The sequence below is a fragment of the Aptenodytes forsteri genome, unplaced genomic scaffold (assembly GCF_000699145.1).
Source record: "Aptenodytes forsteri isolate BGI_AS27 unplaced genomic scaffold, ASM69914v1 Scaffold662, whole genome shotgun sequence".
In the NCBI taxonomy this organism is placed as follows: domain Eukaryota; kingdom Metazoa; phylum Chordata; class Aves; order Sphenisciformes; family Spheniscidae; genus Aptenodytes; species Aptenodytes forsteri.
Window position 1 is genome coordinate 110,784 of NW_008795718.1, and position 19,469 is coordinate 130,252.

Here is a 19,469-nt window from a genome sequence, read left to right on the forward strand (position 1 = left end):
CCTTTGGCCAGTTTGGCTGTGCCCCCTCCCAGCTTCTTGTGCACCTCCAGCCTTCTCAGTTGGTAGAGCAGGGGAAACTAAAAAGTCCTTGGCTAGTGTAAGCACTACCTAGCAACAACTAAAACATCGGTGTGTTATCAACATTGTTCTCACCCTAAATCCAAAACCCAGCACTGTACCAGCTACTAGGAAGGAAATTAACTCTATCCCTGCCGAAACCGGGACAGTCATGAAGATACCAGGGATAAGGCTGCTTTCCTGTCCACTTTTTTCCTTTAGGATTATCCCAGATTTTTCAGGAGGTGATCTGGCATTACGTACATCTAAGAATGTTAGTGGTATCTAAATAACTTCTCAAGGTCTTTATAGTACTATGGAATTGTGGAAGAATACTGTTTAACTTCTTCATAGCAAACACACATACACGCACATAGAGAAATCAAATTAGGGAAAAATTCAGGGTTGCCACGTGGTCTTTGTGATATTGCAAACCTTGTTGTGGCTTTTCCTTGCCTGTTCTTAAAGCTGATGAAGTCTGGACTGCTTGCCAAACCAGTCTTCTGTCATAGAATTCAAAAGATGAAAGAAAATAAAAAGTTAAAATAATGGGTCTTCTGAGGATTTAAGAAAGAGAGAGGTATTGTCCAGAGCAATTTGGGGACTGGTAAATTAGAGATAATGGTCATAACTATAAATATATTTGTGTTTTATTTCAGTTGGCTTTTGAAACTATGAGTGTAATATCAGTTGTTACTAATTGCATACTGATTGGAATGTCTCCACAAGTGAATGCCCTTTTCCCAGACTCAAAAATGGACCTTATTCTGACTGTGGCATTGGTAGAGGTAAGTCTGCCTTCAAACAGTGCATGTGTTTTAGTAGCAAATAACATGAGCAACAGTGGAAATGATACCAGGAAGTAGACTCCTCCCCCCTTATATTAAAAGGAAATTAAAATTTCCCTACCAAAGAAGTGTTTCAAAGTCTTGCTTTTTGATTTCTTTCTTTTCTGTGTTTTCATGCACTGTGAATGTTGTTGCCGTACTTTTCCATACATTCCCAAGATACTGTGTGTTTGTTGCTTCATGTATTTCAAGAATTTAATAGTGCTATTTCAAGAAGCAAAATAACCACATTTTTGTGAACTGGTTATTTCTCTACTTGGTTTGTGACCCCAGCATATCTTATAAAGACCTCCTACATAATCTTTATGGATGTTTCCTGTAAGGCTTATCTGAAACAAGTATGTATGATGACTATAAATACTAGTGATTGTAACAGCATTTGGGTTTCATCTTTTCCTAATTCTGTGTAGTAAACACTTGTCATTCCTTTTCAGAGAAGGAGGGATGACTATGGGCATTTTATATAGTAACTGAGATTGTAGGGCTTTGCCTTTGTGTGTCTTTCTTTTGGAGCTTTCTTGTATTGCATTGCCTTGACTTTCATCATTATGCTATTTTAGCTTTTAGGAACTGGATCACTTTCCTTGTGGCAAAAAGTCTGGGTTGCCTATGTGTAGCTGTTAAACTGCATCGCCTTACAGAGGTGCAACAGGAGCACATACTTCTTTGTTGTTGTTTTTACAGGTGTTAAGCATTATGCAATGAATTATGAGCTTGCTTTGAGTTTTATTTTCCAAGCCTTAAGCTTTGCAGAGTTAACTCTAAATATGAATCATGTCAACTGGTTTACTGAAGTTCGGGTCTACAGACAGCCTGATGTACTCTTCTATTATGTGTGTGTGAACATTTGCATTAACCTCAGTGAGGTATTTTAATATAAAACTAATTTGGCAATTTAAATGTAATGCTATAGTTCATTACTGGACAACATATCCCGAGAGATCATATTATGAAAACTGTATGACTGAATGTAAGCAGTATGGATTTATGGCAGCTTAAAGAGACGGGGCTATTCTTGCCTTTGCTTCCTGGGTATTTATTCTCATCTTACCTGTTTTAATGTGAAGCTGGCTATGCAGTCTCGAGGCAGACCTCTGTTTCTTGGTAGGCTATAGGAGAATACCAATGTTTTTCTTTCTAAATTTAAATTCTGCTTATATGCAATCCTTTAGATGACAGGAATTGCAGCATGGTAATTAAGTAGCTCTTGGAATTCCTTTTTAACAGTGTATCTCAAATTATCTGCAAATGCTGTGGAAAGGGAGATCAAGAAAACAAAGGGAGAAAGTCTGAAGAGAAAAGGTAAATTAGTACTGAGGGGAGGAAAGGCAAAAATGTTGTCTTATGCCGAGAAGCAACTTTGGCGAAGACCACCGATCTATAATTAACTACATTGTATGAAGGGACTGATGGAGGCTAATGCTGGATGAGCCAGAGGAGAGGAAAAGCAACCATTTGGTTAAAGAAAAGTCAAGTTTTCTTTTATTGTTCTTCTTAGTAAAAAAACCCCAAAGCAACCCGTAATGTACTTGTCAGAAAACGTATATTTAAAAAATAGTTTTAATCACAAGCATTCAGTATGCTTGATACTTTTAAGTATGCTGGTCTGAATTTTTTTTTGTCTGTTTTTGTGTTATTACAAACTATTTATTGTCTGAGAAAACACAAAGACACAAAATGAACATGAGTCTTATAGTACTTTTCTGCAGCATAACAAACCATGTGATTTTTTAGAATGTTGTTGGTTATAAACAATTCCAAAACTGTTCAATGTGAAATTTAAAACTTTTGCAGTCTCCTGAGGGACAGTCTTTCAGTACATTTTAAACTATTTAACAACTTCACGGGTGTGGGTTTGTTTTGTTTGTTTTTTTTTTTTTTTAAAGAGTCAGAGAATAGCTCAGGTCATACAATCTTGCAAAAAGTTTTGTAACACAAGTTAATGAAGTTTCTGGAGTCCAAAAGAGTTCTCCAAAGGAAAACACATTTTATATAGAAATTTATTTTAAAGACTATATGAAAACGAACACAACAAACATGATTTTCACTTCTGTTGAAGACAGTTTCCATTGTGTTGACAGTTAAACATGTTCTCAGTTACAGAAATGTTTTTTTTATCAATAGTTATGTTGTACATATTTCAGGTTAAAACATTGATTGCAAAAGGTAGAAAGAAGGGAGGGTTACTAGATGCTGTGGGACTATGAACAGCAGCAGCATGGATTTATGGCAGCTTAAAGAGACGGGGCTATTCTTGCCTTTGCTTCCTGGGTATTTATTCCTATCTTATCTGTTACACTGGCACTTGCTTTTATCTGGTGCATGATGAATCAGATTAGGGAATTGATCAGGGAGAAGCTGTCTGACCCAGTTCACTGGTGAAAGGGAGCAGGGCAGAAGCAACTCTGTGTTGAAGACACACAGTAGTGCTGTGGGTTTGTGCTGGATTAAATCTGTGGGACTTCTGCACCACTGAGTCTTTCTCCTGTAAGTATTACTTAATCGACAGGAAGATCCCTAAACTACGAGAGGAGCACAAATCTCATGTATTGGCAGTATTCCTATGCACCTTTACTGTATTTACTAATGATTAAACTGTGCATTTCAGTTATAAAGAAAAAGTCAGGAGCAGAATATATCACATTAAACCTCTAGGACAAACCTGGTGCATCTAAAGTACATCAGTGTCAAGGTAGGAAAAAATTCTGTTGGATGTGTCAGGGTAGGTAGAAAAGCATTTTAGATCACCTAGTAGAGATTCAGAAACACATGATACAGGTGAGTTATTTTACTTTCTGGTGTTTGCTGCAGGTGAAGATGAGAATTTTATGGTGTGTTCATGCTATTTTGACAGCAGCTTGGCAGGCAATGTGAAAATGTTAAGGAACACAAGAAGTTTCTTTTAGTAGGCTGTGTATGCTTTCACATGTTCAGTTGATGGGGTAACCTACTTAAATCTTAGCTGTCATTAAATATTTTTATCAGGTTTAAGTAACTGAGACTCCAGTTGAATACTTATATATGTTTGATGCAAAGCTAAACAGAAAAAGCACTGTTCTTACCAAAGCCAAGCATAGGTATTAGCAATGTCCTGACTCTTTTTTTTTTTTTTCCAAAAAAATGTTAGTGCTTTTTAATAATAGTTCTAATACTCTTCAAATGGAAACAAGTTTATATGGCAACATTTGACATCACTCAGTACAGATGTAATGAAGAACTGTGTGTGATATTCTTGTGAGCATTCTGTACAGAGCCCCTACAGATTTATGCAAATTAACTTTTTTTCATTAACAACACTAACTCTACTGCTGTCTGTACTTTTGGTGAGAATATGTATTGTATCAGCAAAGTAAATGCTAATTAAATAGAATAAAATATTAAGCATTTCATAATAAATAATGGTAAGCATTAGAATAATAACATTTAATAATAATTTTTAAGTATTAAAACAGTGATTTTTTTTTTTTAACAGTTGACCTATTTTCATCAATCCAACATCTGCTTCCATGGCAACATGATTTGAACCAGGAGCAGAATCATGAAATTCCCCTCTTTTACTTATGGATGGATGCTAACTGAGTGCAGCAAGTGCAGTTTTCAAACAAAAAGAAGTAGGTGAATGTCCTTAAAGCAGGAAACAATAAGCCCTTAGTAACATAATTTTAAAATAGTTATATCCCATAGTGTGTTTAGTTCTTCAGGCTTTACTATAGACACATACTTTTGGTATGAACCATAGGTGCAAAGTAGGATATTTCAAGCAAGCATCTGTGCTTGTGTGAAACTGTTCCCAGTCACCTCTGACTTCTTACACTGATTTGGAAAAAAAGAGGAAATTACTCTGAAGAAATTTGGTGAATAATTGGGGGAGTGGGTTAAAACAAGGTGTAACTTTAATTCTGCAGTGCTTTTTTATTTTTCTTTGAAAATTGTTGACAAAGAGTTTTGTTCCTGATGACTATTTCTTTTTAATGTAGACTCCCATAAATTCAAAGAATGCTAATTAAATCAATTTCAGGACTACTCTGAAAGTTGAGTCCAAGAAATCAGTTGTATGTACAATTCTTAGTAGTGATTTTTTTTTTTTCCAAACAGTACATCAGTAGGGGTGTTTTGAAGCAATAGCTGTAAAGTACAGCTTAACATGAACGTATCCTAATCTCCAAAAGTAGCTTGTTGTGTATCCAGCACTCAAATGTAGTAAACTAATGGAAGGCTTTTACGCAGAGGTGCACTTAGCCTGGATGTTTTATGTCACGTAGAGGCATTTGGGGATTAGCTTGGAAATACTAAGTAATAATGGAGGGCCCTCTTGATAGCTGTAGTATAAAATCTGACCTTACAGTCTACAAATATGATTTTGGGAAGATTGTAATCAGCTCTGGTATAGATGAAAATGAGGACCTTAGCGTGAGGACAGGACTAGCATATTTGTAGTAAACATGGCTTAATAAACAATTGGGCTGTGTGCATTTGATTTCAAATCCTTATGAGGACTCCATGAAATAGATCTTCATGAGCTTCATAAAAATATATATATATTTAAAAGTCAGTTCTGTAAGAGGTATGGAGTGGAATAAGGGAAGTAACACTTTCTTAAGCTTTATTTTTTCTGGGTGAGGAGGAGCTGACAGTCCATTTGTCAAAGGCCGGAAAGCAGGAATCATAGCTTGTTAATAAAGCTGAAAAGTTAGTGGTGTTATGTTTAAAAGTGTTAGGTGATCCAAAATCAAAGTGGTTGAGAGTTGCCTGGTACATCTGCTTTTCTCTAGAGCTCCATTTTCTTAAGTGTATTTCTTCATCAAAGGCCTCCTGGTGTACAGTAGAAGCTCCTTGAGCTTCTGCTGAAGCACTCTTAATGTAATGGCCCCAACACTCAGTAAGCTCAGCAGTAAACTTGACAGTTGTTTCTGAAATGATGTGCCAAAGAAACTGGGAAACACTACCAGAGTTGAGCAGTTTGGATTCTAGTAGATGAGAAGGTATATTTATCATCTGGTTCTAGGCACCATTGTACTTTGCTTTCTAGATAAACTTGGAATTTAGTAAGCAATGCATCCTGAGTGCGGTTGAAGATCTTTTGAATCCACTTCCTGAGCAAAAGCAATTTTAGGTGGCTTGTTACGTCAAAATTAAAGTCTTTTCCCTTTATTTCCTTTAAAAAAAATCCTTACACGTTTTGCAACAGATTTCAGTGCTATCTGTTTTTTCCTGATAAAGCTGTTTTTTTTTTTATTTTTTAAGAAACTGTACTAGTTGGCTTATTTCTTAGCAATAACATACATGACTCCATTCTGGCAGGGTGGAAGTGAGGCATGGTTCTGCATGGTATAGTGTTCTGCATGTGTGGAGCAAACGGCTTTATTCGTGTAGAATTCAGGAGTTTGGGATTTAGCAGATATGCAAAGTACACTTGCATATTGGCCAACTTTACATAGTAAAGAAACTGGAAAAAAATGCAGAAAAATAAGCTGCATCAGCATACACACATATAAATCCACTGACATTAATGGAGTTACAATAGTGCAAAGTTGAAGCAAACCAGCTGTGCATAAAGCGATTTTTTTCTAAATTATTTCTGTGTTTGTTACAGGTACTAATTTAAAATAAAGTAGCTGCAGAGTTTCACATACAGAATCGGAGAGTAGTCTAGGTTGGAAGGAACCTCTGGAGATTATTTGGTCCCGTCTTCTGGTGAAAGCAGGACCCTAGATTAGGTTGTCCATGTCATCGTTAAGCTAAGCTAAGACTTCAATACTTCCAGTGAGGGAAAGTCCACTGCTTCTCTGGGCAACCTATTCATTGTTTAATTGTTCTTATGGCAAAGAATTGTTTTGGTTTTTTTTCTTATGCCAAGAAAAAATTTCCCTGAAGCAACTTGTGGCTCATGGCTTCTTGTCCTTTCCTTGTGAAAGGGCACCTCTGTCTTCTCTAAAGCTACCCGTTAGGCATTGGAAGACAGTGATTAGGTCCTCCCCGCCCTCCCGAGCCTTCTCTTTTCTAAGTGGAGCAAGCCCAGTTCCTTCTAAGTCAGGTTCTTCAACCCTGTATTCTTGGTGGCTCTCCAGCAGGCCCCCTCCAGGTTTTCAGTGTCTGTTTTCCAAGTTGCCAGTGCCACTTTTAAAGAAACAAGGAGTGCTTTTCATGTGGGCTTACCCCCTTTCTGCTGGTTGCGGTGTGTTTTCTTTCTTTGTCCTCAATATATTTGCTCTTTAATCAGAGAAAATAATTTCTGGGAGCAGTTGTACAACTCTTAACTTTCTTACTGCTGAAATTTTTTTGGCAACAGTCTCCAGGTATCTGTCTTTCCATATGCTAATTCTTTTCTGTGGCAGTGTGTTTTTTCCATACTGATATGCATACTTATATGCATGCATATATACTACATGAGGGTGTTTTGTTTAACCTGAGTAGTTTGTCAGTTTTCAGGTATAAATGTAAGGAGTAGTATTTACTGGTAAATATTTGATGTGTGGTTTAAATTTCTGTCTAATTAAATGTTAATTAACATTAATTTCTGTATAGTTAAATGTATAGAAAAAAATTATTATTTAGCTATAATGAATAAGTATTAATTAGGAAGTTATACATAAAGCTCTTTTTCTTAAATGCTTCACGGTAAGGTACAAACCTTACTGACAGCTTTACAGTTCCTTTTTGAGAAAATACTTAGCAAGCTTATTAATCAGGTATTTTATTTTAGTGAAACAGGTATCCTAGCCAAGACCTATCTATGCTTGCACTTGTAACGAAAATAGGAAAATACAGAAAGATAAATGGAAAAATGCACTTTATGTAAATTGTGTAATTATTTGGTTCATTGATGTATACATACATAAAATAATTCTGCAGCATTACTAATTCTGAATGTTAAAAAAGGTTAATCCAAGCCACTGGTGATTTCAATTAACATATTGTTTCTGTTCAAGAATACCTCTACCTCAGCTGCAAACATACACATAATATGTATACATATACATAAGAAATCATATCTAAAAGTCCTCCTTTAAAAATGTGACATGTATATTTTCATTTTTAATATCGTACAAAATAGTAATTTGATTTTTATATTCTATGCTAGACAGGTAAGACACTGCAATTTGGTTTATTCCTAGATTTGCAATTGTGAGCCATAAAAATAGTTTGATATTTTAATTTCAAGCTGAAACCCTGGCAAAAATTACCAGAAGATCTAAAAGTCCTCCTTTAAAAATGTGACATGTATATTTTCATTTTTAATATCGTACAAAATAGTAATTTGATTTTTATATTCTATGCTAGACAGGTAAGACACTGCAATTTGGTTTATTCCTAGATTTGCAATTGTGAGCCATAAAAATAGTTTGATATTTTAATTTCAAGCTGAAACCCTGGCAAAAATTACCAGAAGATGCTGAATAGTGTTGGTATAACACTTAGTGGAAGTTTCTAAAGGTTACTGTAGTATAAAGACCTAACAAAGTTTACTGATTCTTTAGTTTACTGTTTGACAACATTTTAAGAACAAAAATGAACTCAATTTCTGTGCATTTTATACACATTGTACTTTGCAAAAGATTCTTGAAATGGTAGGTTTAGTTTGAATATAAAGTTATGAAATATTTTAGATAAGTTATTCTTCTGAGTAACAGGGGAACAGATTGTTCTCAGGGTTTTTTTCTCACCTCAGTGAGAGTTTTAACCTTTCAGGTGGTGGGACGATTTATGGATTTGTCTGTATAAAATTCTATAAATGCTTGCCGCTAAACCAGACACCTGGGACCATATCAACGAGGTTAAAAAAAAGACAGTTTTGCTGGTTGTACATTAATATGGATTATGTTTATTTCCAAAATCAAAATTTATCACAGATCTTTTTATTGCCATCTACTGGTTCTTTTGAGATATTCATTCTGATTTAGTGTAGATTTTTGGTCACTTTGAATAGAAAAGGTTAATGGCAAAAGCTTGTCAGAATGAAAACAAATATTAAAAAATTCAAAGATCTAAATAATTTTGTAGTTGCTGGTTGTATTCCTTAGCTTTCTGCTAGTATAGAAATGAAAATGCATATTAACATCTATCTATTCTTAAATAGTCCAATGGCTTTTTGAAAGTCTTAGAATTTAAAACCGTATTTGTGCATTTTCCTATTTGTGAGTCATATTAATTTGTTCCTCCTTGTTTTCTCTTCTTTTCTCAAACCCTTCCTTTTTCAGATTCTCAATTTGCAATGTTGGAAGTTGAAAAATAATCACACAGATGAATGAATTGTGCTGTTCAAACCATGTACAAACACTGAAATGTGTTAAGTATGTGGGTATGAGTAGTAATGTGCAGGAAACTACTGTATTGCATCAGGTTTTTCAACCCTGATGACTGAAATGTGTTGATATATTTTACTACTGTGTCTATCCCAACTGGAGCATTGTATTTTGACAGTAATTTTCATTCCTCACTTTAGGGTGACACAATTCAGAATGTGATTTTTATCTTTAAATAAATACATGTCTTGGTTGTTAAGGTCAGACTTGGTGTATGAAATACAGCTTTATGTTTGGATTTTGTATTTTTTTAAACAGAACTTTTTGACCCAGTTGAACTAGGAGTATGTACAAAGGAATGCCTGAGCTACGTCAGATCATGGGTCTATCTAGGCCAGAATCCTTTCTGCAGCAGAGGCCAAGGGAAGAGTATATTAGTATAGCCAACTATGTAGTCATGCTTCCTCAAAATTAATTCCCAGGATCTGGTGATTTGCGGTGTAAACCTTCTAAAGGACCTGTCTCACTACTGAAAATGAGCTGGCCAGAGCTGCATATGAGAGCGTGCAATGCTTTTATACAATGGCATATCCACTTTTTCAAAAGAACTTTAATTATTTTATAGTAAAAAGCTAGTTAAGCAACTAATGTTAATATAGTCTTGCCGTAAAAAGTAATCATTGTGTGTATTGGTTCTACCCTGAATTTTTCTAGCTTTTCTCTGCTCTTTTTTCAGTTGTCTTTTCTGTGTAAGAAGGACTTTTAATTCTGAATTGGATACTGCCAGTGTGGGTGTGACATTACAGTGGAGGTTAAGAAATCGGTGGCACAGGAAGCCCTCTCACTGGGAAAGAAAACCTGGGAGGACTCTTAGTAGAAACAGTGATAGCAAAAAGGGAATACTTTCTTCTTGCCGTCAGCCAGGTGGTGGTAGGAACAGAGAGCTACAAAGGTATCAGGTGCTAGTTAGCTGAAAGACCTGAACTTTCAAGAAGGATCACAGCAATGCTTTAACTCACGTTGGAGTCCCTTCAGTAAGAAGCAGAAATGGGTGTGTGTCCTGGGATTGTGCCATTCCTCATGAATTTACGTTATCTGGTTGATACTACTGTATTTTTAAACCATGTGTATACTAGGAAGGTTGGATGGGGAAGATACCTTAGGAATTCTTCCTGGAAGAGAGCATATTCCTTAACTATACTAATAAGTGCTTCAGAAGTGTCAACCTGGAAAAACAGCAGAAGAAGACTGAGTAGGAATATTTTTTCTGTTCCTTGTGGAATTGTGCAAGGCTGCCAAAATGACAAAACTTCAAAAGGGAAGATGAATCGAGAACAGATCTTTGGAGACAATTACAAGACATTTTAAAGAACTTTATAAGAATCAGACTTGCAGATCTCATTAAAACCCACTTAGCTTAATATTTCCCACAAAGATGTTTCCTTTAATGTATAAACATGATATTTCCAGCTCAAGCCGGATCGGGATGTAGAGCTTCCTTGCTGGCAGTTGGAAGTTGAACGGCCAGACAAAAGCCAAGTTAATACTTATTAATATTCACTGTTTACCTTCCACTTGATTAAGATTAGTAATTGTTTAATGACAAGATAGAGTATAAATGTTCAAAGCTGCCTGGCTTCACAACCATTCCAAGGTTGGCTTAGCATTTCATGGAACTGAATTGTTTTGTTTTGTAAATAACGTTTTAGTTTATTCAGTTAAATTATTTAAGTAATTTTCTGCAAATGTGATATCTGTAACCACCAGCACAAGCCTGAATGATGGCATTTCGTAGAGAATAGGTATAGCTGTAGGATTCAGATACCGTATTTCCATACATCTGTGATGCAGTTTGCAGTAGTGTTTCTTTGTATTGTTCTTACTAGAAGCCTTCCTTCTCGGGGACTGTGATGTTCTTCCCATCTCCAAAGTTTTATATAACTTCTTTGTCTAAGGTGATATGTGTTGGTGGGTTTGTTGGTTTGGTTTTTAAAATGTGTGTAGCATTGGAAGATAAATCCAATTAGCCATTTGTATCCTCAGATGATTGAGAGTGAAAATGGGTGGCTCTGAGCAGGTAAGGAAATCCATAGGCAGAAAATGTGGGATTTGCAGCTGCAGTTCAAAAAGAGATGGAGAACAGGAGATCAGTAAAACTGTCTCCAAGTAGCAGGAGAAAGCCAGTCATACGTGTGTTGGAGCCTCTGTATTGTCGATTAGATATAAACGCCTCTTTTCAGAGAGAGTCTTAATGATGCAATATTGTTGCTTGCATGTTTTCCAGTTATAAAATTGCAGAAGAATTTGCTTTTCTTTTATTAAATTTTCTTTGCAATAACTTCTAACACTCTGGTTTGGAGTGTTAAGCCTTCTGGATCGACTTTTGTATTCATGTATTCATTGACTTTGTTACATACTTACTCAGTATTGTAAATGTAATTAGTAGTCATTTATTGGAAACTTGCAGCATGAGTTCTACAGTCTTTTATTTAAAAATGGGCTAAACTTGTTTCTATAGTTTTTCCCATCCTGACCCTCTTTAGAAAAAGTTCCAAAGCATCATTGGCTTTTTAAAATCTGGGTTTATAAAAAAAAAAAAATAATTCCCTTTGTTTTTTGTTTGCTTGCTTTGTTTTGTTTTTTAAGTGCTGAGAACCACCTGGCACACTTAACTGAAAACTGATTTTGGAACTCAAATTGTGCAAGAAAATGCAGTACTGGACTGGAAGGCTGTGGTATACAGTTAATTTTTTTTTAATAGTCTCTGTGAAAATGTTTTATTAAACGCAGGCTGAAGATGGTCATGAATCATCTTGTAAAGTAAATGTCAAAAGAAGTGGGGCATAATTACTTCATTTTTGCACTGAATTTTTATCTTATACTGGAAGGAAGTGTCAATCCAGACTTTCACTCTTCTGATCAGAAGAAATTAGTGGAATGATGTGTAATTTTCAAAGGGATTTTTCATTAACTGTGGCAGTGTGCAAGCCACCTGGTATGCTGCTGCTTTCTATTCTAATACCTTGAACAGTCCTTTTGAAGTCATGGGAGATTTTTAATGCATGCCTATAATTGGCTAAATCGCTACAATGAATAATACAAAGGAGGTACGGTTAGAAGCTGCTGAGAATTCATAAACTATAATATGTTTGATCAAGGTTAGTTTTAGTCAGAGGCTTTGTCGTAAGATAAAAAGTGTGTGTGTGTGCATGGTATAGGGATTACAGATAAACCAATATCAAATATAAGGGTATCTTTTATTAAACTTGAAATACAGAGTTTGCGATACTTGAGTTTGTCTGCATCTCAGTGTATTTTTTTTTCAGAAGTTCATAACCATTGCAAATTCTGAGTGAAACTTGGTTTAAAATCCAGTGAAATGGGAATAAACAGTTTTTATTAAAGGAAACGTTTAAATTTTTATTGTTATAACTTAGCAAATAAAGTTGTTGCATTCAAGTACTTTCTTGTCCTTCTAGCTTCTGAAAGGCTTCCTTTTTAAAAAGGGTGGATATACTAGGAGTAGTTTGTAACAGATAAATTATTAATGCATCTTGAAGAATAGTATGTTGGAAAAAATTGAAGTATTAGTTCATTCTAACACTGGTTGCATTTGGTAGTCCTGCTTTATTTCCTGTGTAATTATAGGAACTACAGGAGCAAGCAGGAGAAATGGAATGAGTATTAGTGTGACATACTTCCAGTGGTTTTCATGCCAGTTTAGCAAAATAATTCTGGGGAAAGTGTATTACATTTTTTTAAAAGTATAAAATGTGTGTATAGGGAGGATTTGAGGGTTAACTCCTTACACGTGAATAAGGAGTCCACAACCCAGACTGTAGAGTGTTCCTGTAAGTGCTCCTGTTTCAGTTTCAGTCCCTGTAATTACGGGAGACTATAAAATTACTTTTAGATTCTGACTGCAAACTGTCCTTTAAGAGTCAAAAGCACAGCTGGTAGTGAGAATGGGATGTGGCTGTATTCCTCCCCATGGAGACAGCAGGTTGAAAAGTGACACTGGTACCATTTTATTAATAGGTTCATGAATTGGTCTTCCCTAAACTTGGATGGTCCTGTCACGGCCAAGTAAAACTGACTTTGGATATGTCAGAAGGAATGAGTGAATCTGCCTTTTTAGGACTTCTAGTTTGGGTTATTTTGGTGCATGTCTTGAAAGCCACATGTAGCACAAAACTAACTGCTGATTTCCTAGGTAGTACTGAGACTGCAGTTCTTTGACAACTGTATGGTCTTTGTATCGGTGTGACTGAAATTGCAAGTTCTGAGTTTTCTGAGTATAGGTAGAGCCTTCTACCATTTTGTTTTTCTGTTTTTGTGACTCTTTCCAGTTGCTCAGGCTTTCTAAGGTGCTGCGAAGGTTACACTAAGGCCATAACTACACAGAGAAGTTAACAGTAACAGTTGCTGAAGAAGAAATGTTAGGGGTGCACCTCCCCATTTGGATGCTCTGTTACAGTATTATAATAGTTTTATTCTGGTATAAATCCTTAAAATGAGAGGCTCAAAATCTGCTGAGTTTTTAGTCTGTTTCCCATGTCTCCTCCCCTCCTCCCTAACTCTTTCTGAAGGTGGAGTGAGTAACAGTAATGGCAGCTTGCTCTCCCCTCCTGCCCCCCGCCAATGTAGATTAAACTCCGAGACCTGCAGTTACAGTTTAAATACAAAATAATTTGTATAGCAATGGATCAAAAGCTGTACGTTGTAAAATGTCTTCTAAAGCTGAAGTGTAAGAGTACATACAGCTGTATGATACATTTCTCAAATTTTAGCTAGGGAAGCTATATGCAAGAATTGCCTTTCTAGTAGAAACACTGAACAAAAAGGGGGAGGGAATCCAGCTGCCTTTGCAATGTCACATTGTATTAATAATTGCAGCTGTATCTTGCTTTGCTCGGCTTCCGTCTGAAGACATCTGAGCTGCAGAGGTGTAGCAAGCGATAGGAGCATAATCTTACAAGCCATAAAAGAGACAGATGCTTGTTTTGATCCCACAAAGCAATTGTGGCTAATACATAAAGAGTTGTATTGTGGCTTCTTTTTAAAGTTTGGGAGAATTACAACTTTGACTCTTATTTCAAACAAAAGAAGCCTTCCGTCTTGTCATTTTCCATTAGTGCATTGTCTCGAGATACTGCCTTGGTACAATAATATTGATGCATTTCTGCTGGTGCAAACATGTTCTTATGCAATTTATAACATACAATGATCACTTAGATTTTTTTTTTGCAAAAAGTCAAGACTTTAAGATAAATTCATGTTAGATTCATTGTGTATACTACCATCTATAGCTATAAACTGGAAAATTAGTGTCGAAACTGTGGAGAGCCTGAGAGGGCTACCTAGTGTTTGGGTGTCTACCTCAGACAAAGCTTGACTTTGTCAGGATGGGACTCAAGTGTGCATCGTTCTCACTCTGCTCCTGTCTATTCTATTTTTCATCAGGAGAAAACAAGAGTGGCTGTTTGAAAGTGGAGGAGCTGCATACAGTGTAACAGCTCCTCTGGTCTGGCTGATTGGGGAGTGAAGATTTAGAGTGTTTTGTAGACCCTGCCCTTATATTTAGCTTATCTAACTTTTCTTTGCCTGCTCCGAACCAGAACCATGTGTATCTTGACCAACCCTAGGAGATGTGAGTTTCCTGGCATGGGGGTTTTCAGCCTTCCAAAGTAACCTATGCATGAACTTTCTCTTCTTGTAGTTAGAAAGCTTTTAACCAAAATCTCCCAGGTGCAAGTTAAGCTGACTGCTACTTGTAGTACAGAAAAATAATTGGTCACTGCTTCCTTTATGAGACCTTCAGACTGCTATGATGTCCTTATCTTCTGTTTTCTAAACTGCATGAACTCAAAAAATCTTTCAGCTCTTCCTTACAGGTCATTTTATTTCAAAATACTTGTTTTTGTTCTTACCTGGGTTGTCTATGTATTATTTTTTTTTTCAATTATGATACCTGAAACCAGATACAAGGGCATAAGCTATACCACTTCTGAGTATAGAAAAGTTCAAGTACCTCCCATGTTGTATGTGATGCTCTTCTTAGCATGTCAAAATTTTTTTTGTCTTTTCTGCAATGACATTGTACTGAATCTTTCTTTTTTTTTCTGAATTGGTGCTATACATCTTTCAATGTGTAGCTGTTTGTGTTTGTTTTTACTGAATCTCATCTTGTTCATTAAGACTATTTCTTCAGGTTTTCAGGATCGCCGAGTTCTAATCCCGCTCTTCAGAGCACTTGGATTTCTCCTTGCTTGATACTATGTGCGCAGTTCTTAAGCAGATTTTCCTGTTCAGTCACCAAAATTGTTAATGAAACTATTGAACTAGGATCTGATCCAGCACAGATATTTGTAGGCCCCCACGGGATAGTCCTTCCAGCTTGACAGTTGCTAACTATTACTGTTGGAGGGATTTTCTTTTCCAGTCAGTTGTGTGCTTCCCTATTCAGTAATTTGGATGCTGAATAAGAGCGTTGTGAGAGTGACACAGTTACTATCAATCTTGTTAGAGTAGTTACATTTACTTTTATTGTTGCTTCTCGACCCACGTTTGAGGTTATATGCATTTCTGCACTATGGTTTCATTTGTGAATGGTTTTGCAAGGAATTTCAGAAATATACATTGATTTTTAGAAATTGGTTTCTAGCTGTCAAACAAATTATAACAAAATGTGTTATTCATCCTCTGCCACTGTTCTCTGAATTGTAACCAGTTAGTGTTATATCAAGGCACGGGCATGTCTGTGTAAAAACGTGCATAATAGGCAAAAATCACACAAAAAAGGTTTATGTAGGCCAAAAAGTTAATTGTTTTTTGTGTTGATAGAATTTTGTTGGCACTTGCATTTCCAAATAAGTCTTCATTTTAAGTTCTACCTGGTAGGCTGCAGGTTTATCCCAGTGAGAAAAGATAGGGGTCTATTCTGTGAGCTGATGGTGTGCTGTGGTTTGCTACGCTTGCCCCTACTCAGAACAGAAAGAAAGTCTGAGGTGTTCTTAGGTAAGCAGTGTTTTGTGGAAGGTGATTAGTGACCTCTCCCAGCACAGTCTCTTTCATTTTAACAGCATATGTGAGATTGCAAATACACCAAGGGTACTGTCAGTGAGCTCTTGAGTCATTAAAAACATAGTGAAAGCTCTGATGTGGCCAAACACCAGGTAATTCTGTTTCATTAGAACTGCTGAATATGTGCAAATACGTACCAATTCAGAATGACTGAACTATGAAACAAATTTCTTTTAGTGTGTACAGTCCCTTTGGACTATTGTTGATGTAATAACAATTTGCTGGATTACTGCGTTAAAGAGGACAAGTATGTGGGTGGGAGGTTTTTACCCATACTTGCTAATCTAAAATACAGCTATTTTATTTTAGAACTAGATAGCGTGCTAGTCTTCTGTCAAGAAATGGTAACAAAATATTTAGGAATATTTGACAGTGTTAAGTCTGTCAGTGTTTGAAGCTGAGTTGCTATTTGAGATAAAATATCTGATGCATTGGCAACATTTTGCCAATCATAATGCAAATCACTGCCACAAACATTGGTCAAAGTTGGTGGTGTTTCTGTTTTCAGTTCGCTGACTAGTATTTAAAAGTAGAGAATAAATATACTTAAGGGAAAGGAAATGCAATGGCTTAGAATGGAAAGAACACAAGCATTCACTTATGATTCTGGGAATCAAAGGGTTTGATTAAGTGCTAGTGTGTGGTAGAGTTTATTATCTATCTATTAGTATGCTTTTTAAAAAATTTGTAAAATCTGGAGAATTCTGTGACATTATGCTAAATTAGTTTTTTATCTTTGTTGACAGTACTATTCTTTGTTGATTATTATGTTTTTATCCCTGGATTTAATAACCAAGACACGCAGTCATGCTTAAGATAAAGTAAGCTTGTCATCTTCAATGAATAGCTTTCAAAAGAGGTTGTAGATAGGCCATTAGTGGCTGAACTTTAGTTAGGAGATATTATGAGAGTAAGATTTTTATCCTGGAGAGGAGGTGAGTAGAAATTCTGAATGTGGTAGGTCTCACGATTATGTTACCACTAGAGGGCTTATTTGTACAACAGTGAAAAGTGTGCTTGAGAAGGTTGCCTTGCGACAGCTTTCTGATGCTTCACACGGTCCAAGAAAAACAGAGAAAAGCACCACATATGGAAGTGTGACACTGAAGAGATGGATATCAGACTGCAAAGTTAAGAATATTATGAACTAGCAATTCGATATTCCTAGTTCTTCTAAACTCAGAAAATGAAATGAGAGATTGTATCTCAATCTACAACTAGACATAGAGGCTGATGACGAATAAGAAAAGATTGGAGAAAATAATTGAAAACATCCCATCAAATTATGTTTTTAAAGAGTTTTGCTGTTTATTTGAGCTATGCTTAAAGCACCTCTTTGACAGAGCCATGCATTTTTTGACATCAGTTGCATTATCTTGGTTTCTGCTTTTCTTTTGCTTTTCATCACAGATGAACATTTCTTCATTTTTACAGTCCACACTAACATGCAAGATTATTTCCTCGGGAATCTGCTTAGTACGGAATGTGCCTCATTCACAGCACCAATGAGAATCATGGTGCAAGTATCTTTTTTCCTGTTCATAAAGCCTGAGTTATAATGGCAGAATATAGCATCTCTTTTGGCACTTTCCAAGAGCCTCTCTTTTGTTTTTAAACATTGTTTGGCAGTTGCTGGGCTTGTCAGCACAGAATCTGTGGAGACAGCTTTCCTGAAAACTGCTACTAGCTTTGGGTTTTTGCATGCATAGGCACTTAAAATTAATTTTTTGCAAAACTGGGGTTGTTGGTCTGATTCTATTCTTTTGTTTAGAGATCCTGCACATTATATTTAATGAGTTTTAAAATGTGCAGTTGTCATTCTGAGTTTTGTGTCTGTCATTTGCAAGTATGGAATCCCTAACGTAGACAGTGCAGCTTCATATTTTCTCAATAATCTCTAGATACGTTGTTTTGGTTTTGTTTGGTGGGGTTTTTTTTATAAAAAGTACATACAACTGGGCAACAAAACTGATTACATACCAGAGTTCTTACTGGTGCTGGTAGTAATTACACAATGGGGAGTTTAAAGGAAAGTTTGACAGAATATCCCCCTTTAAAACAAAAAAAAATCTTTTTAAGGCAAAATTTTGTATTTTGAAACACAAAGAGTAGTTGTCTAGTTTTTATTTTCATCTTGTTCACTGACATTTCTTTTCCACAAGAAACCATCTCTCTGGAAGTCTAACGTTCTGCACCACTACAAAACTGTATTTCTGTGCAGATAATACTTTCCTCATTTGGTGTAGTGGCTTGGTATCACAATGCTGTGACGAAACAAATGGTGGCGTGTATCGCCTTTCAGCACTAACTTGGCTATTAACAGTTGTAGATAAAGATTTGGTGTTTTTTTTCCTCTTCCTGTTTCCCAACTCTTTCCCAAAACTGTAGACAACAGTGACTTCCCTCATGAGTGTCCCTGACAGCTGTAAGACCCGGATGCCAAGTTCTGGCTCCCAAGCCTTGACCTCTTCTTTGGCTTCTTTTCTGGTCTCTTGGCTGGTTCCTCTGCTTGTTGCTGTGGCAGCTGTGGAATCATCTCTGGAGCTGATCGATGCAAAGCTAACTCATTCGGATTCTGCTTTATTGTTGGTGATGCCACTTCTCTTAGACTTAGCTCAGTGAGAATTATCTGTCTGTTTTTAATAGATTCTAAGAGCGAGAATTCTTAAAATTCTCCAATTGCTGTGATACAAATATTGATTTTTAATTTTCTTGATGTAAATAGAAAGTGTTTGGTTCTACTTTGCTTGGAAGTAAAAACAGTCTGAATATAAATACATGGCACAAAGAAGAGTAATCATCCATCCCTGGCGTTTTTGTTTGGCACTAGCTTTCTGGATAAAAAGTACGACAGTACTTTCATTGTATGAAATATTTCAGCAACTTCGTAAAGAGCAAGTATGTCTGAGACATGGTTAAAAAGGCTTAAAAAGGATGTGCTTATAATTTGAAGACCAGCATGTTCTTTTTTTTTGATCTTTATCAATGATCTGGACGAGGGGATCGAGTACACCCTCAGTAAGTTTGCAGATGACACGGCGGGGGGGTTGATCTGCTTGAGGATAGGGAGACTCTAAAGAGAGATCTGGACAGTCTGGATTGATGGGCCGAGGCCAGTTGTCTGAGGTTCAACAAGGCTAAGTGTTGCGTCCTGCACTTGGGTCACAACAACCCCATCCAACGCTACAGGCTTGGGGAAGAGTGGCTGGAAAGCTGCCTGGCGGAAAAGGACCTGGGA

At 36.4% G+C, this 19,469-nt stretch overlaps 1 protein-coding gene across 1 annotated transcript in view; it reads left to right on the forward strand.

Moving 5' to 3' along the window:
• Positions 1–19,469, forward strand: part of ANO10 (anoctamin 10) — a 130,112-nt gene that overhangs the window by 21,234 nt on the left and 89,409 nt on the right. Inside the window, exon 10 of the mRNA XM_009283560.2 lies at positions 717–845. Within this exon, the coding sequence (XP_009281835.1) occupies positions 717–845 (129 nt within the window). The remainder of the gene's footprint in view (positions 1–716; positions 846–19,469) is intronic.